Source organism: Rhipicephalus sanguineus, chromosome 9, assembly GCF_013339695.2.
Source record: "Rhipicephalus sanguineus isolate Rsan-2018 chromosome 9, BIME_Rsan_1.4, whole genome shotgun sequence".
In the NCBI taxonomy this organism is placed as follows: domain Eukaryota; kingdom Metazoa; phylum Arthropoda; class Arachnida; order Ixodida; family Ixodidae; genus Rhipicephalus; species Rhipicephalus sanguineus.
Window position 1 is genome coordinate 20,724,790 of NC_051184.2, and position 25,072 is coordinate 20,749,861.

General features: G+C 44.0%; 2 protein-coding genes across 3 annotated transcripts; one reads left to right on the top strand and one right to left on the bottom strand.

Annotated features, from left to right (window-relative positions):
- Nucleotides 1-1,719: 1,719 nt before the first annotated feature.
- Nucleotides 1,720-6,504, top strand: LOC119404723 (tetratricopeptide repeat protein 33). 2 transcript variants are annotated; one of them, XR_007417493.1, is made up of 5 exons: nucleotides 1,721-2,069; nucleotides 2,875-2,956; nucleotides 3,730-3,861; nucleotides 5,881-6,182; nucleotides 6,240-6,504. XR_007417493.1 is itself a non-coding variant. In XM_049418992.1 (4 exons), exons 1-4 carry the CDS (start codon nucleotides 1,846-1,848, stop codon nucleotides 6,100-6,102), a joined length of 660 nt encoding a protein of 219 aa, XP_049274949.1. In that variant the 5' UTR covers nucleotides 1,720-1,845; the 3' UTR covers nucleotides 6,103-6,504. The 2 variants fall into 2 exon arrangements, 1 of the variants encoding a protein (XP_049274949.1); XM_049418992.1 differs by having other exon boundaries at nucleotides 1,720-2,069; nucleotides 5,881-6,504.
- A 6,538-nt stretch (nucleotides 6,505-13,042) lies between these two features.
- On the bottom strand, nucleotides 13,043-24,864 carry LOC119404724 (integrator complex subunit 12). Its single transcript, XM_037671376.2, has 8 exons — nucleotides 24,695-24,864; nucleotides 21,571-21,811; nucleotides 19,642-19,854; nucleotides 18,468-18,634; nucleotides 16,960-17,026; nucleotides 16,766-16,858; nucleotides 15,286-15,411; nucleotides 13,043-14,042 (listed from the first exon to the last, which is right to left on the bottom strand). Exons 2-8 carry the CDS (start codon nucleotides 21,748-21,750, stop codon nucleotides 13,623-13,625), a joined length of 1,266 nt encoding a protein of 421 aa, XP_037527304.1. The 5' UTR covers nucleotides 21,751-21,811; nucleotides 24,695-24,864; the 3' UTR covers nucleotides 13,043-13,622.
- Between the last annotated feature and the right edge of the window lie 208 nt (nucleotides 24,865-25,072).

Below are 25,072 nucleotides of genomic sequence, written 5' to 3' on the forward strand. Positions count from 1 at the left end.
TCCAATACCTGACAGCTCGCACACTTCAACTTATCAGACAATATTGCAGGTTCTGTTGTAGCGGGTTAGCAGCCATGGTCAGGATGTGTGAATAATTACACCTAAGTCCTGAGATTTCGTGGTTGTGATCATTTTAATTCTCATCCAAAATGAACTAAGGTTAAATTTCAGTTTTACGATTCTGCATAATAGGTTTTTTTGGGATAATACATCTTTTTCTTTTTCCCGACAACATCCTATCGGAGTAATTGAGTCACATGTTTAATGCGATCGTATTTTCACGTTTAATTGGATAATCGAACTGCAAAAGTGGACTTTTACTGATATTTCTGAAACCCGTAACTTTGGTATTTTTAAATAATATTCGAACGGCACACGAGCAAAGCATTAAGGTGATTGGCACTCTTTGGGGCTTCATCGTAAAGCTCAGTTGATCTGAGGAAATTTTGGCATCTTCACTTTTTTTTAAACCTCGGATGAACTTTTCTGTGGACATCGAAGAAAAAGAAATGTTCAGCACAAACTGACAAGTTATTTCAATGTTACTGAATCAAAGTTTGTTGGCTGCAGCTCGAGTGGGTTCAAGATATGCTGTTCCACGTAATGTGTTGTGATGCGGAGCAGCATCTGCCGACGCCACGCTAGTGTTCAATTGCTATCAAGTTTACCGCCGAGTATGCCCATTTTCTGCAATCTGAAACTAGCTTTGCATATATACTGCGATGTTTGGATGGTTTGTTTTATTTTCTGATCCTAGTGAAGATTGTGTCAACGAGGTTCCACAAGCTGAACGGCTTGAGTTTCATTCAGCTTGTGCAGCGTACTAGACCAGCCTTTTCACAATTGCGCATACGTTAAGTGCTTTAACATTTTTATCTGGAAAGAAATAAAAGATTCGAGGGTTTCTCCGACATATTTGTTAAGCATACCGCAGTGGTGCCTCCGGATTAAGGTGGGATTAAGGCGCAATTTTGGGAATTTGCAATCGCCTTATAGAGAATATCATTCAGAAAATATATAACATTTGGGCACTCGCGGTTTCAGAAATAATTTCTGGTCCTTTTTCTTTGACACGTTGACAGGAAATACACGTTTACCCCTATGTAATTTCTGTGTTTTGCTCAAAAACAACATTTTTGAAGTTTTTGTACCTTTTTCTCTGGAACTATCAGGTATAAGCAAGGAAAATTTCTCACATGTGTTAATTGGTGTCATATACAATACTGGAACTAGAATAAGTAGCCTAGGTGCATTTATGTTCTTTTAGTAAAAAAAAAAGTAAGTGGCAATTTTCATACGTCTACAAACGTAAAAAAACGTAACAAATCTAGTTTTTGATGTAAGCTCACAGTTTTAGTTCCACTTCTGTAAAGTATTAGTAGCCACCTTTGTGAAAAATCACAATGCCCTGCAGATAGCAGATTTTGCCAAAAAGTACACATGTAGAAAAATGAAAAGACGAAAATAAAAAAAAACACAACGCAATTTGAAACTAATTTCGAGCTCCAATGCAGCCTGCGTCTACCTTTAAATAAAATGCCTTACTAATTGTATGGCCCTAGCTTCTATGACCACTACTGTATACCCAAATTTTGAAACTCACCCTTCGCACCCATCGAAACGCGGCTACTGCTGCTGGTACGCAGGAACGCAACGGCACCATCACGGCGGGTAGTTTCTGTTTTCGGTTTCGCATTGTAAACAAAGGTGGCATCGCCATCGCTGCCAGTTCAATATGTCGCGTCGCTGAGCTTCGCGTCTCGGTGGTGATCGCAACAAGTTTGGCCAAAGAACGTCTTAATTCGACGAAGTTTTTCTTCGTGATTTAAGCTGTCACGCGCAGTCATGAAGGCAACAGCCTTCGGGTGGAAGCGTAAGGCGAGTGGCAAAGTTGCCACGGGCCTGGCGACCGCCTTTGCAGAGAACTGCGCGGACGAAAACGCCGACCCTCCCGAAGGCGTAGACTGGTTGAGCGGCTACAAGCGTCGCAGGAACCTGCTGTTGGAAGACTGCGCTCAGAAGAGTCGTCGCCTACGGCAAGAAGGGACGACGCTGGCAGAACTCGACAGGTGCGTCGCGAGTTCTCGGCGATATCGGGTGGTTTCACGTAGCAGCGCAACAGGACAGGAACTGTGAGAGAAGACACAAACACAGCACTAACTTTCAACTAAAAGCCTTATTTTGCGATCACGCACGTTATACAGAGGCAGCGGACCGATAACAAGGCCAAGTAGACAGCAAACAAAGGTAGCGTGCAGAACTCGCACATGTCATCCCTGTCGTGTTGCGTGAATACCAACCAACTAGCCCGGCAACGTATCCCTGCAAAGATATCAGGTCGCTGACCAACGGAGCGGCAAGAATGAGCGCACACAATGCATAAGCGAGAACCACAAACTACGTTCACTTTATCTCATCGATCACCTGCGCGTGACAGAATTGTTCACTGCTTCGCGCGAGCCATCATTCGACAAATGATCTTCGTTTACGGGCAGGTTACGTCTGACCTCTCTGCCGGTCAAGTGCGCGAAATGAAATGTGCAGCTACGCGCGGTGCGGCAGGCTGATAGTTTAGCTTCTTGGTTTGCTGTAATAATGTTGAAAGCAGTGCACGTATCTGTATATTGACCGAGTACTCCGTACAAAATCAACAGCACGTAATAGCGGTTGCGTTACACCAGAAAATGAGTGATAATTCGTCAATCAGGACTTCAACCAAAGCTTTACTGTTTCGTATTTCGAGATGTTAGTCACGAAATTGGGTATCCGGCCGCGTAGTTTTTGCGGATTATGGCAGTGGCGCTAAGCTGGAAGTTTGGGGATTTGACTTGAAACCAACGTTATAATATCTTTGCGTGATTGTGGCCATTTCAGGTGCTGGGAAGCTTTGAAGAAATTTGACGAAGCACTGCAGCTCACACCTGGGGATGTAGAAATCCATGAAATGAGGGCGCAGGTGAGAGTGACACACTTGGGAATATAAATGTTTCTTACTTTTGTACTTTTCAGCAGCTTTCTCAAAACCATGTGTAACGGTGTCTTTCTGTAATCATCAGATAGTTTTATAATTCGATAGCCAGGCATTGGGATTCATAGGTACATATGCTAATTTCTAAAAGTAACATGCACACCTACCCAAGAGTGTCTTGCATTTGACGTGTGCACATTAGCGGCAACCATTTGATGCATGTGTGTTGGTTGCATACGGTAAAGGTCGGCGCACCCACTTTTAAAGCTGTCCATTATTTCAGGTATGTTCAAGGCAACGAGCTTGTTTTCGCACATCAAAATTGCACGGAGCTTTTGTGAATTTGTTGTAGTTTGCGTCAACCTATTTGCTGTGTGCCAGCCACAGATTTTCGTGCATGCAGAAAAGTTGGAATAGAATGGAAAATATTGCAGACACAAGAAAGGCAATGCGGTGTGATGTACAGCTTACCCTCCGAGTTATTTTTAACAGTGTAGCAGCTAAACGATCCTGACACACTGCACCTTGCTTGGATTATTTGCATCCCATTTGAAGCCATTAAATAAGTGTGCGAAAGAAAATGTTTCACGTGACTTTCAGTTGTGCAAAGATAATCGACTGTAAATAGGAGCGATTCACATTAGTAGACATACTGAACATATTTTGTACACATTGTGGAGTTAAACATTATGTTGCCAGTCGTTAAAAAAAAAACACACAAACAATAAAAAAAAGTCAACGAGGCAGTGTTTGCTCTTTAGGTGCTGATGCTGCTGCGAGAAGACTTTGCGGCCGTTCAGGAGGCAGAGCAAGTCGTCAAGCTCGATCCCTCGTGGTGGGTTGCACACCAAACCCTTGGACGTGCACAGCTACAGTTGGGCGAGATCCAAATGGCAAGATTGGTTTTCTTACTTGCAGCGCCTTCCTCTTTGGAACAATAGCCTTTAAAGGGGCCCTGCAACGTTTTTTTGCCTGCATTCTGCAGCGCTGGAGTGTGTGTAGTGCTGAATACTGAGATGAATGCAAAATGAATGATCAGAATTCATGCATGGGAACGGAAGTTATTAGTCTTAAAACTTCAGAACCCCAGCAGACGAGGGGAAAAAACGTTCCCTTTCACATTTCACTCTCCCACTCACGACAATGGTAGGTTCCAATCACCATGCGCCTCTTATAGAGATATACCGGAACTGTCGCCTCGAGGTAACCGTTGTGCAGCGCACCTAGCGTCGTTTTGCAGTTTTTTTTTCATCTGCATCAAAGGGAGTATAAGGAGTGATTTTATAATTTTTGGCGAACAGTAATGTGGCCTAGCTGGGGCGATATGAATATTACATGCGCCTTGTCGCGTCAAACCAATCAAAACATTCGGCCAATGTCGTCACTTCTGATCACAAAAGTAGCCATTGTGTGTCGCTCGAGTCTGAAACCGAAGTGTTTTCTCCGTTGAAATAAAATTATAACAGCTTTGTTTTTGGCATTACCACTTGCGCAACGATATCGGTGCATTCCACAGTTCCAGAAGAAGCGATGAAAACGACACGCTTTATTTTTTGTCGCAGGGCCCCTTTGACGCTTTCAGGTGTCATCTATGAATAACTGTCTATAAATGCGTCAAATTTACACAACATTATTTCAAGGCACTCGATACTCTATTTCAACAAAAATAATCTCATAATACGTTGGATCTGTGTACTTTATAGTAATGAATCTTAATTAAATTTTAATTAAATATATAGTTATCCTGAAGCCATTCATGTTCTGTTTTTGCATAAATAGCATCAAATCTCAGGCTAGAAACACTCTGCAATTTGGTTTTTGATTATATTCATTTTGAGTAAATAAAAATGCTACTTTTGACGTGGCTCGTGGAAAGCGGCACAGAACAACTCGTCGAACATGGCCGTGCCTTCGTCATAGTGATAATGTGCAACAATGCACTGCAAAATGAAGTTAAATTAAAGCATATTTATTACGCAGGAGGTTCGATTCATCCAAATCTCAATGTATCTTGCTCTTTTTTAGCCCCTAGTAGACGCAACTAGCAAAAACAAGTTGTGTACAAAGCGCCTTAAAGGGTTAACGTTAGTGTGTGTTGTGTATCGCCTTAAAGATACACAAGTGAGCGTATACCATTGAGTGACACTTCCAACTTATGTGAGTGCACATAGGTCATAGTTTTATACGTATTAATTAGTTCTGTGAAGGCTAGAGGGACCCCTCTCAGGGCTATAAGAAGCCAAGGAAAGCAATGGGGCATGTTATTTGTATAGATTTTTTAAAACTGAACTGTAGTAACAAGCTTGCCTACCGGAGGAAACTGACTCGCAAAGGTTGTGGGTTCGGTTCTTTTCTTTCCCCTCTCGCTATTACAATAGCCACTGAAACGCAGTGCGCTTGATATGAAAGAAAGGCGTACATGTAAGTATGCATCATATATGTCAATGTGGCACTATGTCGTAAATTTTCATATGGAAAAATATGAAGTAATCAGTGTTATGTGGAAGGCATCACCGAACTGTTTTACCACAGTGTGCATTGAGCATCATTTCTCCGCGAACTACCAACGGCACACTGCTTGTAGTTGCAGCCATAACACATTATATAGCATACTGGCAGCACGTGTGCACAAATAACATGTGATGTAACATTACCTTGTTTCTGTAAGTCATAGTTGTGTAATGTATGAGTCAGTGTTTTTGTAGGAAGTGTCGCATATCAAAAACTACTGCTCTGTAAAGCAAGCAAAGCTTTTGCGATTGTGCCACTTGCATAGCTTTTATAGCATTCTGTGCCAACTGTGAACATTAAGTTAATGATTCATATGAAGTTATAGACTATACAAGCAGACTGTTGTTTGGTCTAAATCTACCCTATTTACTAGGAGAGCAATAACTTTTGGTCTTCCCCAGGCACTGCGAAGTTTCTGCTCTGCAGTCCACCTCAATCCTGCGGATGAAGAGCTCCGTACGGAGGACCTACTGTACACCTTGCAGCTTCTTAGGAAGAAACAGGTCGCGGAAGAAAGTGCAAAGGAGACTCCGGTCTGCTTCGACGAAGACGGCAACGTAGTCGAGGTGCCGGATACCGAAGCTCCTAAACCCGAACTCGTTCGTTGTCGAGAGATCAGGTGACAAGAGTGTACAGGTCCAGACAGTGCTGGATCTGCGTAGTGACAGAGACTGCAGGAGCACAAGGTGCTCCTGTGCTCATGGTGCTCATGGTCGCTCTTGTGCTCATGGTGCTCATGGTCGCTCTTGTGCTCATGGAGCTTGTGCTCATGGTGAAGCTCTTGGTGAAGCCGGTGCACTTTGGCGACTCAATCTGAGAGAAAAAAAAAACCGAGTTGCCAGGCTTTTGGCTTGGACTTTCAACATGGTGCATCGTGGACTTTGCAGAAGACACCGCATGGCCATGCCTGTGGCAGTGAGGTACTGATGTACCATGCAAGAACTGTTCATCTGCGACTGTGTTAAAGGAAGATGCATCAGTGGTCATGTTTAAATGTTTGTTAATAAAACCCTTCTTCGTGCTCACTACTGTACTCTTCAACACTTGCTTTCGTACCTTAGTGAAGTGAGCCTAGACGCCACAGCCTTTCAAGGAGACGTGATTTGGAGCGTACCTTGAAGTTCACTGTTTTTCCTTTCACAAAGGTTTAGTTAGAGCGGTGTTCTTTTGGCAGAAGTGGTGGCAGCAACCGTATCATGAATGCGACGCGTGCCCTCGCCCACATGTGGAAGCACTGAAGCTGAGCAAAGTGTATCGACTCTCGTACACGGTGTGTAGCTGATAGCATGACGTGGCAACCCAGAGGCTAGCCGAAGGGCCCCGTACCTTTGCAACAAGACTGTGTGACAGTGTGATTTGTTTGCCTGAATGTAGTGTGAAGCTTCAGTTAGGTGGGGTCATGTGTGTTTCATAGGCTTGTGCGAATAGTAAATTTTAAGTCCGAAGCGAATAGTGACTTGGGGGGGTTGAATAATTTCAAAGCGAAATCGAATAGTATATATCACATATTGCAAAGAAAAATGTTAAAGAAAAATGAGCATATTTGTCATAACCCAACTAACCTGCGCATTTTTAAAAAAATTGAAAACAAGTCATGTGCAAATGCCATTCTTTTTGGTTCAAAGGAAGTGGAAGCAACTTTGAATAGTAGCAGGATTTGACTTTCACTAGAATGCAAGTGATAACCTGTAAAATACGTTACGTTTTAAAATTTACTATATTTAGAGCATATAAGCTGGTATAACAAGCTTTTAAACTTAAACGATTAATTGATGTGAGGGTAATACAGTAAAAACTCATTACTCGAACTCGGTTATTTCGAAATCCCGCATAATTCGATGGATTTCTACGGTCCCGTATTTTGCAATGTAAATTTTAGTGGACAATTTGAAGCGGCGGTCAGTACCAGCCCGGTTAATTCGAAAACTTTAGGTGCCATGTGCAAATTCTCGATCCCGATTTAGCAGCAAATCTGCAGAAACGATGGCGCTTAGGAGCCATAAGGCAATACTAACGAGTGACAAGTTGAGCACCCCAGCCTTGCCGCTGCCTACGCAAGAAAAAAAAAAAAAAAAAGCGGTCTTTTGCTCAGCTAAAATGTGCGCCTGCGGAAGAGGTGTGCTTCACTGCAAGGCAGCGGTGACACGTGGGTAGCATGACGCACGCTTCTCGCAACGTCAGCGTGTCATAATTTACCCATTCTTTCTGGGAAAATAGAGAAATTAATAAATGACGGTCTGACGGAATTCGCGACGTATGCGAACCTCCGATTGGCGGTTGTTGCGGCATTTTGTGCACTTGCACTGCCGGCGGAGTACTTGCCTGCAACGCCTACTTCGAAAATTCAGTTCGAAAACTTCAACAATCATCTTTTCCACCCAGAACACATCGCCAATTCCGTCACACTGGTCATTATTAAATCTTCTATTTTACCAGAGAGAATGGGCGAATGCTCTTATCGTGACGCTGCGAGGAGCAGGTGACATGCTGCCTGCGTGCCACCACTGTGTTGCAGTGAAGCATGTCTTCTTTTCCGCAGGCGCGCATTTCAGTTGACCGCGAGACCGTTTTCTTTTTTTCTTTTTTTTTTTCTTGCGCTGGCAGTAGCAAGGCCCGCCGTTTCCCCGGTTTAGCGGCAAAACTGAAACTGGGTATTGTTGGAAAACATAACCCTTGGAGCCGCAAGCTAGCAGGCACAGCAAACGACTACCTCTGATTACTTTAATTCAAAGTTCCTTGCATCCTGTTTTTTTGTTTGGTTAATCCAAAAACCCGTTTAATTAGAAGGTTTTTCACAGTCCCAGTGACTTTGAATTAACGAGCATGGTGATGAAACAGCGCTAAGAGACGAGGACGGAAGGGTACACACACGAGCGCTTTGTGTGTGCCCTTCCGTCCTCGTCTCTTAGCGCTGTTTCATCACAATGCTTCCAAACCAACTAGCCCACCGACAAGCACTAAAGAATTAACGAGGTTTTACTGTACGTTCATTTAACCTTAAAGTCTGGTTTCGCCGCAGTGCGGATTTCTCCTGGATAGGTGTATTCACGGTATAGCACCCCTGCACTGCAGTGAAGTCACGTTTACAGGGGGTTACATGCGGTTTATATATGTTAATTCGTTAATTTCGAATACTTCGAAATTTCCTAGAACTTAAATTCGTGTCGAAGCGAATTCGAATACTGTAATATTCGTTCGAATATTCGAAGTGCTCGAATATTCGCACAAGCCTAGTGTTTCGGCTAACTTTGCAATGCAGTTGGTTTGGTGAAAATCTTTCCCTTCTGGGGAATGATACTCCATGTTGTGGGCTTCCGCAGAGCGATTTGATTTGTGAAAGTGTGCATGCCAAAGTGGGTTAATTAGCATAAAATGACAGTGGTGTCAAGGAGGAAATGTAATAGCTGGTGCTTGATGGATGACAGAATTCTAACTGAAGCTGATGGTCTAGATTTGTTAAAAAACACACAGGTTCATGCGAGCTAAGTGAGACATTCATCATGCCTCTAACCGTGTTGTACAGAAACGGCACTAGGCAAAATCATTGCTCTGACGTCTTTAATCTGATTTGCTTGTACACTCGGCATCCTCATTTTGCACAATTGTCTTTTTTTTTTCCGCACTGCTACAATGACCCTCCTCTCTAGATCTTTCTGGAGGAAGCAAACCTCGTGCAAAACAGTCTTATCACAATTTTGGTTCCTCCACCTTGATAAAGGGAGAAAAAAAAACTAAAGAAGAGCTTTTTCTGAAATATTGACAAATCTCAACGACCTGTTATTCAAACAACCTGGAAGCAGTTGTCATTATAATTTATGCATTTCCTAAACTGCTCTAGCAACTGCATGAAACGAATGCCCTGAAACCGACGAAGCACTTGAAGGAAGAAAAGATAAAAAGCTGGTTTACGACACTAATTTGTAGGACAGCGCAATGTAGACCAACAACAGCAGCCCCTGCCTGGCCTGCTGCAAGTTCGCTCATTTTTCTGCAACACAAACAGCACAAACAGTGCACTCGTGAACACTTTGGCGTTGCTGTTTCGATACAGCCACTAAATGTTGCAATAACACAAGTTCATCAAAAAGAAAAAAGACCCCTTCGTTGCTTACCAGCGGTTTCAGTGACCAGGGCTACTGACATGGCTTATGTGTACAACGTAGAATGTCCTTAAAAGTCTACTATAGGAGCTCTTGTGGTGTGACCATTTACCTAGCATGGGAATGACTGGTAGTAAACAGACTTGTCTAACCTTTTCTTTGCTTTTGACATTTTTAAGGCAGAGTTATGTTTCACCTGTGAAGGTTTTGAAGCAGTTATAATTTTCTGAATGCACGAGGGTAATTAGCACAGTTGGGATCATTGCAAATTGTTATATTTATAACACGTCTTGCTGAAAATGATCAATTTGAGAAGACTTAAAGTTGTTTTAAGCCAAAGAGACCCAAGTTGACACAAGTCCACGTAGCTGCCCATCGATCTCGCACTGGCTGAACAGTCTTCCACACCGAACTTGTAGCGCCCTCTAGTAACTTTCGTAGGAAACTCTACGCCACACAGCTTGCACTGAAGTGCATGTGACACCTGTCGTCCAACCACCAACTTCGTCCATTCTTGACATCAGGTTTTTATTCTGTTCACGTACTTGTTACCATTTAAAGGTCACTTCACTGGATGCAATGACACGGGCAACTGTGTGGGCAGTGCTCTTTTGTGAAGCTGAGTTCAACTGCGCTGTTACAGCAGTAGCAGACTTGCAATCTATTTACCTCCCGCTGCAAATACCTTGGCAATGGCACAGTCATTGATGTTCACATTGTGACTGTCCTTTTTCTTAGTTCCCTTCATCAAGAACTCATACGCAAAGACAAGCATCGTGGTTGAACATAACACCACAAGGTGCTGCTACCGGCACTGCTTTCCAAGAGTTACTGTATATGCTACCATAAAGGAGCCATATACAGTAACTCTATACATTCCCTATTGGTGTTACCAGCGTAGTCGAATTTCATAATGAGTAACACTGTGGACCGGCTGAAGCTCTCTGCTAGCAGTGCACCATCATCAAGATTAATGCACTGGACAGCAAACATGCCAAAATGGTTTGCAACAAGTGCTATCACATTTCACATCGCTTCGCAAGATGTCTCGAGACACTTCGCAAAGTCCGTGTAGAGTTCTCGTTCTGGCGGGAGTCACTGGGTGATTCAAGCAGGCTAGCGTCATGTCACGTGATTCACGTGTCTTCCAAGTCCTGCTGAGGGGGCGTCACATGAAAGACGGTGCGCACAGTACCTCGATGTCACTTGACGACATTCTGCACACCGTTTCGATCACAGCAGGCAGGCGATAATGTTCGAGATGACAAAATCATTCCCGTGACAAACAGTCTCCACAAGAATGACCACTTCTTGTACCATTTCACTTTTTTTTTTTTTGCCTAGTCACAGACGTATGAAACGTAACATGGATGCTCGAGTTCCATGCTTTTTTGTACCGCTAGGCATACTGGTTTATCCATTTTAAAAGAAGAGTACCACAGTAGCATTTAATTTTTTGTACCCGCAGCATTACTTATGAGAAAAAAGAAGCTCCGACGCGACTTCTTATATCAGATAGTTCTCAATGAAGGAAAACTCCGAATAACTGTGGGGAATTTTTCCTTGGAAGTGTAAGGGTCATACATGCTTCTGCACCCTGTATGTAGTATTAATGAAGACGGCTAAAAAGCACTGATCCTTCGATCACTCCCATACCTCACACCTTGAGCTAGTCCTGAGTAGAATGTTCGGGATCCAGGCAATGATGGGCCCCTAAATTTCCCAAGCTCGGTGTACTTAGATTACTGAATTTAATTCAGCGAGCACTGTACCATATGAACAAATGGGACGCGAACAGCAAACTGTAAAGTAGACCACTTCTAATGAGTAATAACCGAGTCGTGATGGTGGCCAGAGGTGCTGCGGTGCCTAAACTAAGCACGAGGCCATGCGAATGTAGTGCCAAGTGCTGAACGGGCAAATGAAAGATGCACTCTGGGCGGCTCTCATCCATCCATAATGGTACATGCTTTGCGGGGCAACAAAAAATATTTTTGAGCGGTTTCGAAATGTATGATGCCGTCTTCTGCGTATTCAGACCTCGTATAAGTTGTATACATACTGCGCTATATTCCGTTCCTACTGAGGCAATGTCTTCCTTTTCCAAATCAAACATTTGCTAAATGGATCATGTGTAAAAATGATATTGTGCGCTTGCATGCAAGACAAGCATGTGTGCGTAGTCGTCTCAAAGTGGATGTTGGAGACTAACAACCAAGCTCTGTAAGCTTTGCAAGTAATAAGATGCCTTTTAAAGGCATGTCCAAAGCCATTAGACATGCCAGTGGTGTCAGTGGGTGTCAGTATCGAAAACGCAAGCAAACGGCAAGGTAGCTAAACGCCATGGAAAGGTACAGGGCCATTAACTGTTCTCGGAAAAACTTCGTTGTCCAATCTAACGTGACCGCATTGTTCTTTCTACATTACGGGAAAATGTTGCTGACCCGGTGCCTCGTATAAATTGAATGGAAGGCTAATATCCGGTTTTGTGTTCAAAATAAGCTTTCTGTAAGTGCCGGAATACTAAGGATACGTCAAGCCTATAACAGTTCCATCAAAATGTAAAAAGCATCACTGCTTCTTTTATTCACCGGTCATTTCTCGCATGTTTTACGTTTCCTCAATCAAACAATCCCGGTAGCGACTCCATATCAGAATTACAAAAACAGAAGTTTTTTTGGGGATCAACTACCTGGGACCTTTCTGAAACTTGATGTATGTGCAGAGATTGGTCAGTTACTCTTCGTTGCTAGAGAGGGCTGACTAGACTGTAGATCTGCGACTGCGCCCCTGAAAACTTGAAACTTCACTCCACGATACCTGTAACGCTGGACCGAGCACTGCATTAGTGATGTGTCATTACTGCATCATGTGCTCTCCGGCTATCAATTACCACATATAGGGAAAGATCTGGTAGAATTGTGTTAATGCACCCTGCTGGCGATTGGAGATCACTTAGTTACTTAGTTCACCGGCTTACACGGCAATGACGCTTCAATCGCGTGCACTGCTTATGTTTCGCTACTTCACCCATTGTTAGCAAGCATCCCTTCTTGTTACGCATTTCTGAGACAAGACTGAACTAACAACCTTGAAGTAGCCTTTCGAGATTGACAGAGCCAATAGATCTAGAATAGCTAAAACAAGGTCCTGTGGCATTTAAAACTCGGAAACTTAGCTGTTTGGCTAGGTGCCCTCCTTACCAGATGAACCACTACTGAACTCTCTCGACCATGTCACATTTCACCGAGCGATGCAATCACACTGTTAATCCAAAATTCTAGATCTACTTCAGTGACAGCACACTCCAAGGACTCTGTGCTTCAGAATCACGAAAGAACGTCCAGTCATGGACTTTGAACATGCATCGTGCCAGACCGACCGGTGTGGCGACCCTTCACAATAGAAAGCGCACAAAAGTCGTGCAACTTGCCACACTTGCATGGCGACAGATCTAATGCAGTCAGGATTCAATAAAAATCTGTTTCTCCAACAACAAAATGACATGCAATATATCCAGTCAGCTCTCTTTCACGTATCCATACATCCAGTCAGCAGGCATCTTCCAGGTATCTCGTATAAACACAAAGCACAATAGGGTGCACAATTCCCGGACACCTCCAAGAAGCAAGCATCGTTATGTAAATGCAGCTTGACATTCCTACTAGATTAAGCTTGCTTCTTATGTCAACAAGGATGTTCCATGACGCTCCGTATAACAGGATGCGCACTAATCGGCACAGCACCTACAGTCCACAGCAGACACCTTGCCTCGCTGTCATGGTCCATTGCCAAGGTGGTTGCAACTTGGCTAGACATCAAACAAACAAAGACAAGACAAATCTTTACATAATCCTTCAAGTCGAAAAACTAGCGATGTGAAGTCTGTGACGTTCCCTTCGGCCGGTAGATTCAGACATGTGGCACTCAACGATCAACACAGTACCAGGGATTGACAGACTCGAAACGGTGTCCCACGCAACCAAACTCCGGAGCCAGCCGCCAAGAAAACAAAAAGGACAAGAGAACAGAAAGAAATCGTGCTACTTCGATGTCACTCGTCGCTTTTCCTGCATCTTTGCTGCGGCTTTTTTCTTCATTATTTGCAGCCGCTTGTCCGCAGACATAAGTAGAGATGAGGATGCCGACTTCCCATTGCCGCCCGCGGTGCTCACGGGGACGAGTGTCGGCGGCGATGGGCCGGAGGAGCTCGACGACGAGGAACTGCCGTTTCCTCCATTGTTTCCTCTGGAGGATCCGGCGGTGGAGGAAGAGCCAGACTTTATGGCGGTGGCGGCCGCGGCTAGGCTTGAGAGATTCTGGAATGCGGTGGAGGGGAGTGGCTTCTGCGGCTGTGCGGTGGAACCAATCGGCTTCAGTGGCTTTGGCTTGCTCAAGTTTGCGGCAAGGCCGGCCAGTCCGATGGGCTTGTTCGGACCGGCGGAGGAAGACAGCGCAGGAACCTGGATGCCGAAGAATGGTGAAAACGAAGAAGGTGATGTGAGATTGCAAAGTTGGAAAATTTAGTTGGGCATTCAACATTCTGATAAACAGATGCAGCAACAGGATAACAGCAAGACAGCTGACACAAGCCAACATTCTAGTAGTACTCGCTGATGGGCTTGTTGGTGCATGCCTTGTATCAATAGTAAACTTGGAACCAAAAAAATGAACACGCAGGAACACATAAAGAGGACAGGCACTCTCCTCTATGTGCCCGTACTGTCTATGTGTTCCTATGTGTTCCTTTGTGTTCCTGCGTGGTTGATTTTTTGGCACCAAGCTTACTACCGATACAAAGCCAATAGTCGTGGTTCGGCTTCGCTCATATTTTCCAAAAGCTCCTCTCCAGGCCCTAATGCAAATTGTGGTTACAAACTGGAAGTTGTTAGGTGCTGTCTGGGGAGGGTTTTATCGAAATAAATTTTTGAATAACTCATTCATTCATCACTGTTGGGGTTTTACGTCTCAAAACCACGATATGATCATGGGGGACGCCATAGTGGGGGGCTCTGGAAATTTCGACCACCTGGAGTTCTTTAACGTTGACCTAAATCTAAGCACGCGGGCCTCTAGCATTTCGCCTCCACCGAAATGTGGCGCTGCGGCCAGGATTTGATCCCATGACCTCTGGGTCAGCAGTCGAGCACCATAACCAGTGAACCACCACAGCGGGTTAAAGAAGTCAATTACTGGATAAGTTAAGAGAAAGCAAACTGTTTTTTTTTTACCATGCAACCAGGAAGTGAACCTCATTGCCAAAGCAGAAGCTCTCCTTTCTGCCTTGCTTAACGTCTGCAAGCACCGTACTTCCCTGCATTCAATCCCAGATGTACCCGCTGCGGTGGTCTAGCGGTTATGGTGCTTGACTACTGATGCAATGGTCACAGGATCAGATCCTGGCCGCGGCGGATGCATTTTGATGGAGGCGAAATGCTAGAGGTCCGTGTGCATTTAGGTGCACGTTTAAGAACCCCAGGTGGTCGAAATTTCTGGAGACCTCCGCTATGGTGTCTCTCATTCATCATCATATCATGGTTTCGGGGCATAAAACACCGACAATTACTATTACCTCTCCCAAGTGCCACAGGTGAGCGGTTTTTCCAACTCATCCGGTTTTCGCAAGCTTGGCCTTCTATGAACGTTTGTGCAACAACCCTTTATTCGCCGGCCTTTGGTTACAGACATGTGTTGGTGATGGCTCACCTTCAGCTCGGAGCGCTTGAATGGCTGAGACGTCAGTGGTGGAGGTGTGTCTGGTTTGCTCGGTGGCGTCAGCTCTCGTGGAACACCGAAGGGCACCTTTGATGGTGGCTTGGGAGGCTTGATGGTCTGAAGGAAACACATGCACAATAAAAGACTCCTTAAACAAAAGAAAAGAAAAGTGAAAACCAGGAGATCTGTTTTATGGTTTGCTGCACTTTCCATCAAACAGCTGAAAGATTAAGCCATATCACACAGACAGCTTCATGAAGGATATCTTGAAGAGTAAGTAACCAGAGCGATCAGGAATACAGAAATTGTCATATTCAAATGTGAGGAAGTGGAGTGCTATTTGGTCTGCCGAGTAAAACGACAAAATTTCCTGCACTGAAAAAATTTGTTTGGAAAGATGTGTGTTTTCAGTCTAATTTTCCCCTTATTAAAGTCTTCTTTTTTCACTGGTGGAATGAAAACATTGTCGTAGTGAGCACAGAACTTGAACCTTAATGTTATGGATGAAAATGGTAATTTACTGATCACTAAAACACACCTCAGAGATCCATCTATAACAACACAGTATGACTGATGTTACGTTGTTATACTGTAACTGGTCATTTTGGCGCTTTGTGTTTCCATGTAAGCATTAGAATTCACCTTGGTGTGTTGCCGTCAACCCGTTTAACGTGGACTGCGTGTGTTGTCAAAATGCTTAAAGGGGCCCAGCAACGCTTTTCTGAGTTATAATGGAATAGCCTCACTATTAGCGCATGATGCTTCACGAATCACATGCCACAAAAATTTTTAGAATCCATCAAGTACGAGCGGAGTTACAGGGATTTATCGCACGCTTCAAGTGCCTTCTCTCTCCTCTCGTACCAGCGAGCGTGCTGAAAGCTACGCAGGGGGGAGGGGGGATGACAAGGGGCAAGAAGATGTGACCCTTCATCAGCACACGTTATGACCTTGAGCAATTTCCTTTCTTTTTTTTTTTTTAATGCGTGGCTTACTTCCAATGTTATAGCACACATGCGCAGGCATGTGGCGCCATCCCGCGGCGGCCACGGTAACTATGCAGCTTACGATGCTCAAATCAGAGAATGGCGGTGGCTTTGGGTATATGGCATCATTTGTAGAGAGAAAAGGGAGCGATTTTTAGCTGACTTTGAGAATTCATTTGTAAGTACCAGGCCGCGTGCGGCGCTATGATGTTTGGCTCATGTGTTCTCGGGAGCCTCGACTAACGATCAGCAGCGTTTTTGACCATGCTGAAAAAGTGTTGCAGGGCCCCTTTGATGGCAACTTTTATCCACTACACGAACCATTTCAATGGTGTTTCCCAAATAAGTTAGCAATGGTTCTTCAAGTTTCTCTAGCCATCGCAGGACCTTCTGCACACCGTAGGCGGACCTGCTGATGAACCATTTCTTTTTTTTTGGGGGGCGGGGGGGGGGGGGCGGGGGGATCACCAATGGGTTCAACTCACCATTTTCTTCATGTTTTTCGTACACCGGGCGCAGTACCAAACGAGGCGAGGGTCGTTGACATCGTAGTCGGTGGCTGGCGGTCTATGGCACTCCTGTATTTTTAGAAAGGAACAACAAGATTGCCCTCCAAAATCAACACAAGGTCGGCTCCTCAATGACTTTGATCACTCAGTGTGCCTTGAGCTGGACTCACCTGGTGATAGAGGCAGTGGCACTCCTGGCATTCGATCAGCTGATTCTTGGCAGTTACATCTTGTTGGCTGCGAAAGGTAAATGGACCACAGCTTTGAAGTGAAATGCAGCATAGCAATGCATTTCAGTTCTTTTTTCTCAAGGGGTTGCTATAGGTTCCTCAGGCCTTAAGAGGCCCAAGGAACCTAAAGGAACATTAGGCCTACCGAGCAAAGGAACCTTGGGCCTCAATAGGCCTAAGGTTCCTTAGGCCTCAACAGAACTGAGGCTAGGCCTCAGTCGGCCTAGCTCAGTAGTCCAGGGCTGACATTCTGTAGCAATGGTGAAATAAACTTTGATTGATTTAATTCCCTTGCTGATGCTCTAACCCCTTTTTGTTCTTTTTGCTCTGCATCAGTGGTCAAAGTAATTAGTCCACTCACGCTGTCAACAGGTTCAGCCAGCCGTGAGTGGTGGATTGATAAGAATGGCAAGGAGGTTGCCGTACAGACTGTCGCATGTCATTGCTGCTCCCTGTATCACAGCAGTGACCACAATTTACGCTTCTCTTCTTTGAATACATGTGTACACTGATTTATTGATTGACTAATTGGCCAACTGATTGATTTGTTGGGTTTAACAGAGAAGCAATATAGACCGAGGACGGGCCGTAAAGGAGAGTTCCAAACTAATTTTGCAAGCATGGTTTATCAATCTGAATCTAAATCTATGCACGTGATAGTTTTTCCATTCGCCCTTGCTGATATGTGGCTGGGAATTGACAAAGCCAAAAACAGAAGAGGAGCTGTGAATATAGACAGCATGAAATGTGCTGTCTCCTTGCGAGGTTAGCAATCGTACAACATGATCGAATGTTATGGAAGCGAGGACACAGTGCTTACCACTTCCGGTGATGACTAGAAGACGGGTGAAGAAAGAATACAATGGGTGTAAGTGTTCGGATAAAGACACGCAATGGAACAAACACACTAGCGGATGCACTCTTCATGCTGTATTTTGTCCTTTGTATTCTCTGTTTCGTACATCAGGTGCAACGCTGTGGAAGCTATGCAAGAAGTTCAGTCAACAAAATGTGTAAGCTCACGCGTCTCGCGCTTGGATTTCGTCGTTGTAAACGTGGTCTCTGCAATTGGCTCCAGCTGCACACATCCACAACTGATTGGGAGGTCATTATACGAAGAAAAAAGAGACGCTAAGCGATCCAGGGCAACCTACCGACAACCGTATAAATAATGGGGTTCATTAATTTCTAAGGGGCAAAGCATCTTCACTCATTTCTCAGTTTAAAAACGAAAAAAAAAAATCACATTATGGTTGGTAAAATTATTTAATTATTTCTCGGTGTGAACGCATTTACTGCAAGAAGTCTTGCTAGCTTTTATATAGTGTTGCACCTGATGCATGAATCGAAGGGCAGTGTTTCCAGATGATACTATGAAGATACCCGAAACAATGCAATATGACCAGAGATGGCTTGTATAAAATGGATAAAAAGCGTTCGATGCTCACTTGCACATCACACACACTTGGCCCATGTCTACGGTGAAGTCTTCTCCGTCACTACTCGAGTCGGGGGACGAGGATGAGGCAAGACGACTAGCAGGAGAGGCGGATTGGGATGAGGCTAGCTGTGGCGACTCTGTGCGGGCACGTTTGGCTTCTAACAAACCGCTCACCTGTACAAAACGACAATGGCTTTCCGATTTGTTGGTTCAAATGTGTTCACACGCAGAACATAAACATTTGATTAAAAATCAGTCTGGTTGGGGAATGTGTTCAATTGGATCTGTTGTGTATTGTGTGTCGTGTGTGTGATGTAAGGACGCCGGCACTCGCGTCTTGAGCAGAGGCATACCATGACATAACAAACACACGTTCAATACAGACTTCAGGAATACGGAATCGGAGTGACAGTACGGCAACTGAGGAGGTTAAACAGACCGCCGCGTGTTGGCGATTGTCGTAATGCGCCCTCTGGCATACATTGCGGCTGTCACTGTTCGTACAGTTTCCATTCCCTGACATAAGTGGCGACACTACATACCCCCCCCCCCCCTCACACACACACAACATGCACTACACAATAAAATCATGCAGAAAGCAGAACAATAGCCTCAAAGATCTGTATTATTTTATCTAGAGGGTACTGTCCACTGAACAATGGACTTGGACAACACCTAAAAGTGACCAAGGCATGGTGGTCATTACGGTCTTTTGGCAACTACAGCACACAAAAACATTGCCTCTGTGATTAGGGTTCGTTATTTCTTGTAAGTCTGTGCGCAAAATGAAAAAGAAGTGTGTGAGTTTGAAGACTGCTGAGTGAAGCCTATCGCATCTGTATTTGCACGCATCGCGTAACACTAGCGGTGGCAAATGGTGAATAACTATCAACTATCACCTAGTGTTGACTAACAAGGTAATTGAAGGTAATTAGATGTAATTAAAAATAATGCTACTGAATGCAGATTTGGGTGTCCTTTCTCACACTGCTCATGTGCATATGAACTGAGCACAGCATTTTTGCAAGAAAGGGACCCAAGAAAAGGACCCTTGCCGCGAAAGCAACAAATTTCTAAGTGCAAGCCAGATGACTGACCATAATGGCTCCTAAATAATACAGCCACAGCTTATAATGCCACCTTCAAAATGCCATGGCGTATAAGTTCACCAAACTGCTTGCCTCTAAGACGGGCGATGGGGTGTCTGGCTTAATGGCCGAGATGGGAAGAGGAGGTGGCTTGCACTCTAGAGGCGGTGGGTCTTTCCGCCTTGGCTCGTCAGTGGATAGGCTTCGAATGGCTGACAGGGCAGGTGGACCTCCATTGTTGCCAGCTCCAGTCTCTTGCTTGGGCGACTGCCGCCGCCCAAGCAGGTGAGCTCTGCCATCGCTTTCCTGCGACCAGAGGGAAGAAAAAAAGCGTCACTCGGAATACAAGCATGCACACATACACATGCAAAAACAAAGCAAAAGTAAAAAAAGAAAGACGCTGCTGGTACATACAGAAGAAGAATAGAGAGAAAACGAGAGAAGACCAGCGATGTGTTGGAACAGCACAATGAAACAAGAAATCTGACTCCGTTTACAATCTCAAATCTCTCTGCCAGGCATGTTGTGCTTGTATGTATGAGACCAGCTTGGATTCCCTATCCTGCTCTTCCTCTTCTGTGTGCCAGTTCTTCATGCCTTTGTAATCTACTAAAGGGACCCTGCAACACGTTTTCAACATGGTCAGAACATGCTCCCAATCGGTAGTCGAAGCTCCTGAAAACACGCGAGCCAAACATTACAGCACAGCGCATGGCCTGGAATTTACAATTATTTCTCAATATCAGCTATAAATCGTTCCCTCTTCCCTCGACAAATGATGCCATATACCCAAATCACTGCATCATGTACCTAAATTCACACCACTGGCTGATTTGAGCATCATGAGCTCATAGTTACCGTGACCGCCGTGGGAGGCTGCCACGTGCCCGTGCGCACACTTGCGATCACACTGAAAGTAAGCCTCGCATTCGAAGAAAAAATTAAAAGAAAGTATTCAAGGTCATGACACGCGCGTGACGTAACTTCTTTCTACCGTGCCATCTCTCCCAGCTTAGCTTCCAGCGTGCTCGTCTGGACGAAAGAAGAGAGAAGGCAATTGCAGCGTGTGACACATCTCTTTAACTCCACTCGTACTTGATGGATTCTAAAAATCTTTGCGGTGGTTGATTCGTGAGGCAATAAACATCTTTAATAAAGCCATGTGATGGTTACTTGGAAAAGTGTTGCGGGGCCTCTTTAAATGAGGGTGCTGTACATGAAAGGCAGAGAGGATAACCACGTTAACAGAGCCATTCAAGCAGCTCCGCTCCAGGTGATGGCATAAGAGCAAAAAAATGAAGAAAAAAGAAGAGAAAGAATATTTGCATGTACATCATAGTTTTTCACTCAGTGCAGAAGCTTTTAAAAAACACACACAGTATGCGCACTGTCCCCAGTGCATCTGTTATTTTTGTGTTTGATGATTCAATAGAAAAGACTTTCTTTAGCACATATGGTAACCCTAAAGTTTGGGTAATGCTTATCAGCACATATTTGTGAGTGCATGAAACTTAGACGTGATATTTCTCTTGTCGACACGTATTGCAGAGAACACTTTCTTCGACCAAGCAGGTGTGCCAAACCAGCAATGCCAGGAAAGAAGGCACATGTTTTACGTTGTGCACCAGGGCTGGTATTTTGGAGCGATGCATTTTTCTATGATAACGCCTCTTGCTTCTTTGTACTTGGCTCTTGGTCAGGGTGACAGTCCACCTACATTATCGATGGGATCAGGAGGCCTTGAGTGGTGCATAAAAAGACTACAAGATAGTGGCCCTGATGGCGTATAATTCCAACAGGATGTTCAGGTACCATTCGTCCCATTACTGTGTAGCTGTGCAGACAAGACAGATGGCAACCAGCGCCTCCGTAGATGTAGTTTTTAATATTTTTTTACTATGTGAACTGTTGGGTTTAGTGTTTTACGAATTGTCGAGGAGATTTTGGTGGATATCTTGGCAAAGAGTGCTCCGCACTGACCATAACTAATTAGCAAGTGAATTAGAGAAAGACAGTGCTGACCAGTTTGATTGTGGTTAGTAGCGTCTTGGTGTCCCTCCCCGTCGAGGCTCCACTGGCACCCTGGCGTTGGACGAGCGTGTCTTCGATGAGTTGTCGCAGCTGTTCGGCCGAGTCTTTCGCCTTCGAGTGCAACAGTCGCAAGGCCTTAAGAAACAGCGGGTCCAACTCTAACTGAGCCATGGCGGTGAATGTGGTGACGACAGTTTCACCCTGAGCAACCAGCCGAGGGTGGCGCACTCTCCTGCCAAGATGAAAGAGAGAAGTTTAACTTAAACTTTCCATCTCCAAGTGCCAGCATTCGTTGGCCCAGTTTTAAGAAGTACGATAAGCCATAGGTTCATAAAAGTTTTAATATCTTTATTCTGCAAGTCCTGGTGCTGAAATGTTGTAGACGAGTAATGTCACTGGCTCATTTGGAATGCAAGGTCAGTTTTGCTTTGAATTTGCATACAAGCTTTCAGAGATTGTAAATATACAAAATCTTCCACGCAAATCTTAATGGTTGAAATACGAGCGAAAGTGTCATGAAAAGCTTACAAAAACAACCGTTTTTGATATCCAAAGTACAGGGATACCTCCAGGGTAGCAAAAAAAAATCTATGGCAACAGTTTTCAATCGTCCATTTCATTATGATGAAATTGTTTGGCTGATAGTGAAAGATCATATATCACTTCAGTAAGTGCAGAAACAACTGGCCCCTAGGGCTACCCTCAGGGGTAGCCCTTTATAGGCTACCTCTAGCTTCTTGAAGTGTGGGCCGCTGGGTATACATGTTCTGTGAAGCACCACTATGTGAACTTAAGCATCTCTCCATTTTTGCTCTAACTCCTCCTCCTGAAGTAGCCATGTAATAAGGCTACCCCTTTGTTAACCCAATTTGGATAGCCTTGTGCTAGGCTACTTCGGAAAAGAAAAATGAAAGCTGTTCATGTTTACACACTGGTGTTCTGCTAAACAGGTACAGTTGGTTGAGGGCTACCCTGGAGACAGAGCTAACACGGGTAGCCAGTATCAGCTGAGACTAAGAGTAAGAAATGAAGTTGAGGAGCCCTTGTAACGTGTACAGCAGATAACAGGTGTTCTGTTAGAGTAACAATATGGGTGCCAAGATCATGGAAGTGCTGTAAAGAATGACAAACAATTAACTAGCTTGGTTAAAGCAGGAAATTGGCAGCCATGGGACGGGAGTGAGCTGGTGCATGATGGGTAATGGCGTATTATTGCCAGAGGAGCTCGTCCTGCAGCAGACGCAAATATGGTCGACAATCGATGCTGCTACAGTGGTAACACCACAGCAAATATACCGGTTATGACTTTCTGTGATGGCATTTTAGGCTGTCCAGAATACGTGGCACCCTTTGTCTAGATAAACTTTTTACATGTCCTTGAAACAATTACAATCATATAGAATCGCCTAAATTGACTTAACTGGTCCAGGGACTACTCGACTCTCCTATTCATTGCACCAGTGTAGTGTCCACACAATTGTTTCACGCAGCACAGGTTGTGTTCAGAGCTTTAAGACCACAAGGAATGTCTTGCCAAAGGGGCAGGATGCACGCACTTCAAGTGGTAGCTGCTATAACCCTGTATGGCATGGACCAACGCTTTAGTTGCGGCAAGGAAATTGGAAACAACGTAAGCAGTTACATGGCACATTGCTACCCCCAAAACAATGCTCCCTATCATCTACGTTTTGACAAATTTAGACTAACATTATGACAAATTTAAACTAACAACTTACGAAAACCAAACCTTGTCATATGAAATACCTAATATATTCCATAACTATAGCTATATCCATCAACTTTTAGAACAAGGTAGTACTAAATACAGTTTAAAGAAAAATGTTGAGATTTACTTACTCTCTTGTACTGTGCACTAATATGTTATCAGTTAGAAATATTTTTTTTTTCAGTATTTTTGTAATTTTGTGTTATTGTGCAGAAGTCACTCATTTCTTTATATGTGCATTTTACATTCAGTATTGTACTCAGTCTTTTGACCTAATATGTTCCTGGTTTCAGTTTTTTTTTACATTTTTAAATTTTTTATCTTGCTATGGGTGATTGTTGTTGATTGTACTGTTATATTTTAAAGTGCGTGCTCCCGATCTTCTTTCTACTCTTTGAATTTTGCTTTTATGTTCCTAAAAAATGAAATCACTGCATTTTTATGTTCCACTACATATGAGCAAACGTATAGGTGGAGGGACCCAGACAGAGATAATCTGCCTTTAGTCCCTCCAACCTAGGCAATGTTTGTCTGAATAAATTGAATTGAATATCCCTGTTTGGCATGGGCTAATGCTTTACGGAACACTGTTAACTAGTTTTCGAAGAGCACAAACGATTGAGTAGACATGATATGTAATTCATTATGATCCAAACGATTTCGTCATAACGAAATGGACAATTAAACAACTGGTGTTCCACAGTTTTTTTTTTTCTGAAAGCATGGATGTGGACGAGTTACAAGAAATAAACCTCCTTTTATTTTTGAAATACACCTACTACAAAATGTATTATATAAAAAGAAAACTTTCTATAAAAAGACGACACCAACAAATGAGCACTTTACAGTGGAAAAAGTAGTGTTCAATTAATTAAAACTGTATACCAGAATATATGCATGCTTCCTCAAAGTGAGCAGTTTTCAAAAATGAATCCATGTTCTGCAGCAACAACAACAGCACAACAACAACAACAACAACAACAACAACAACAATAATAATAATAATAATAATAATAATAATAATAATAATAATAATAATAATAATAATAATTTATTATTAATAATTATGATTAATAACAGCTTTCGCTTCATGGAAGCTCTGGTTTCTCAGCTGCACGATCGGGAATATGCAAACACCACGCAGAAATAGAAAAAAAAAAAATTAAGCGCGCATTTTACGAGAAAAAAAAATTGAAAGAACGAGCGAAGGAGCGCCGCCTGAAAGAGGAGCGAGGATGGAGGGATGAGAGGAGGGAAGGATGGACAGATGAGAGGAGGTGAAGGACGCCATGCTGAACAAAAGAGAAAGTTGACTCATGGCCGCCGCCCGGCCATTGAGAGAGGGGAGAGAAAAAAAGACTGTCACGAGCCGTGACGGGCCTCACTTACGTTGCTGATGGGGAGAAACGAATTTACCGGACCTTCCTACGTTTATTCGGGCACCCAGAGCTAGCCTGGAACCCCCGCGATACGTTTTTTTCGGCAATTTTTTGCGGAGCTCAGGCGCTTTCGACTTGTCGGCGATTGGCGATGCCGATTGCGGTGCGACGGCCATAAAAAGTTGAACGGCCATGGGAGTGCCGCCTTTGGGCGTGTAGTATGTTGGAATGATTCTCGTTGAAGCATTTTTATGGCGCAGGCGAAGCTCAATGCTCTTGTTGAGCCCACAAGAGTGATTTGTACGGCGTGCGAAGGAAAAGTAGCTAAAATAGAAGTTTCAGAAGAGGAATAACGGATCATCTCGTCTACGCTGCCAAAAGTCGTGTT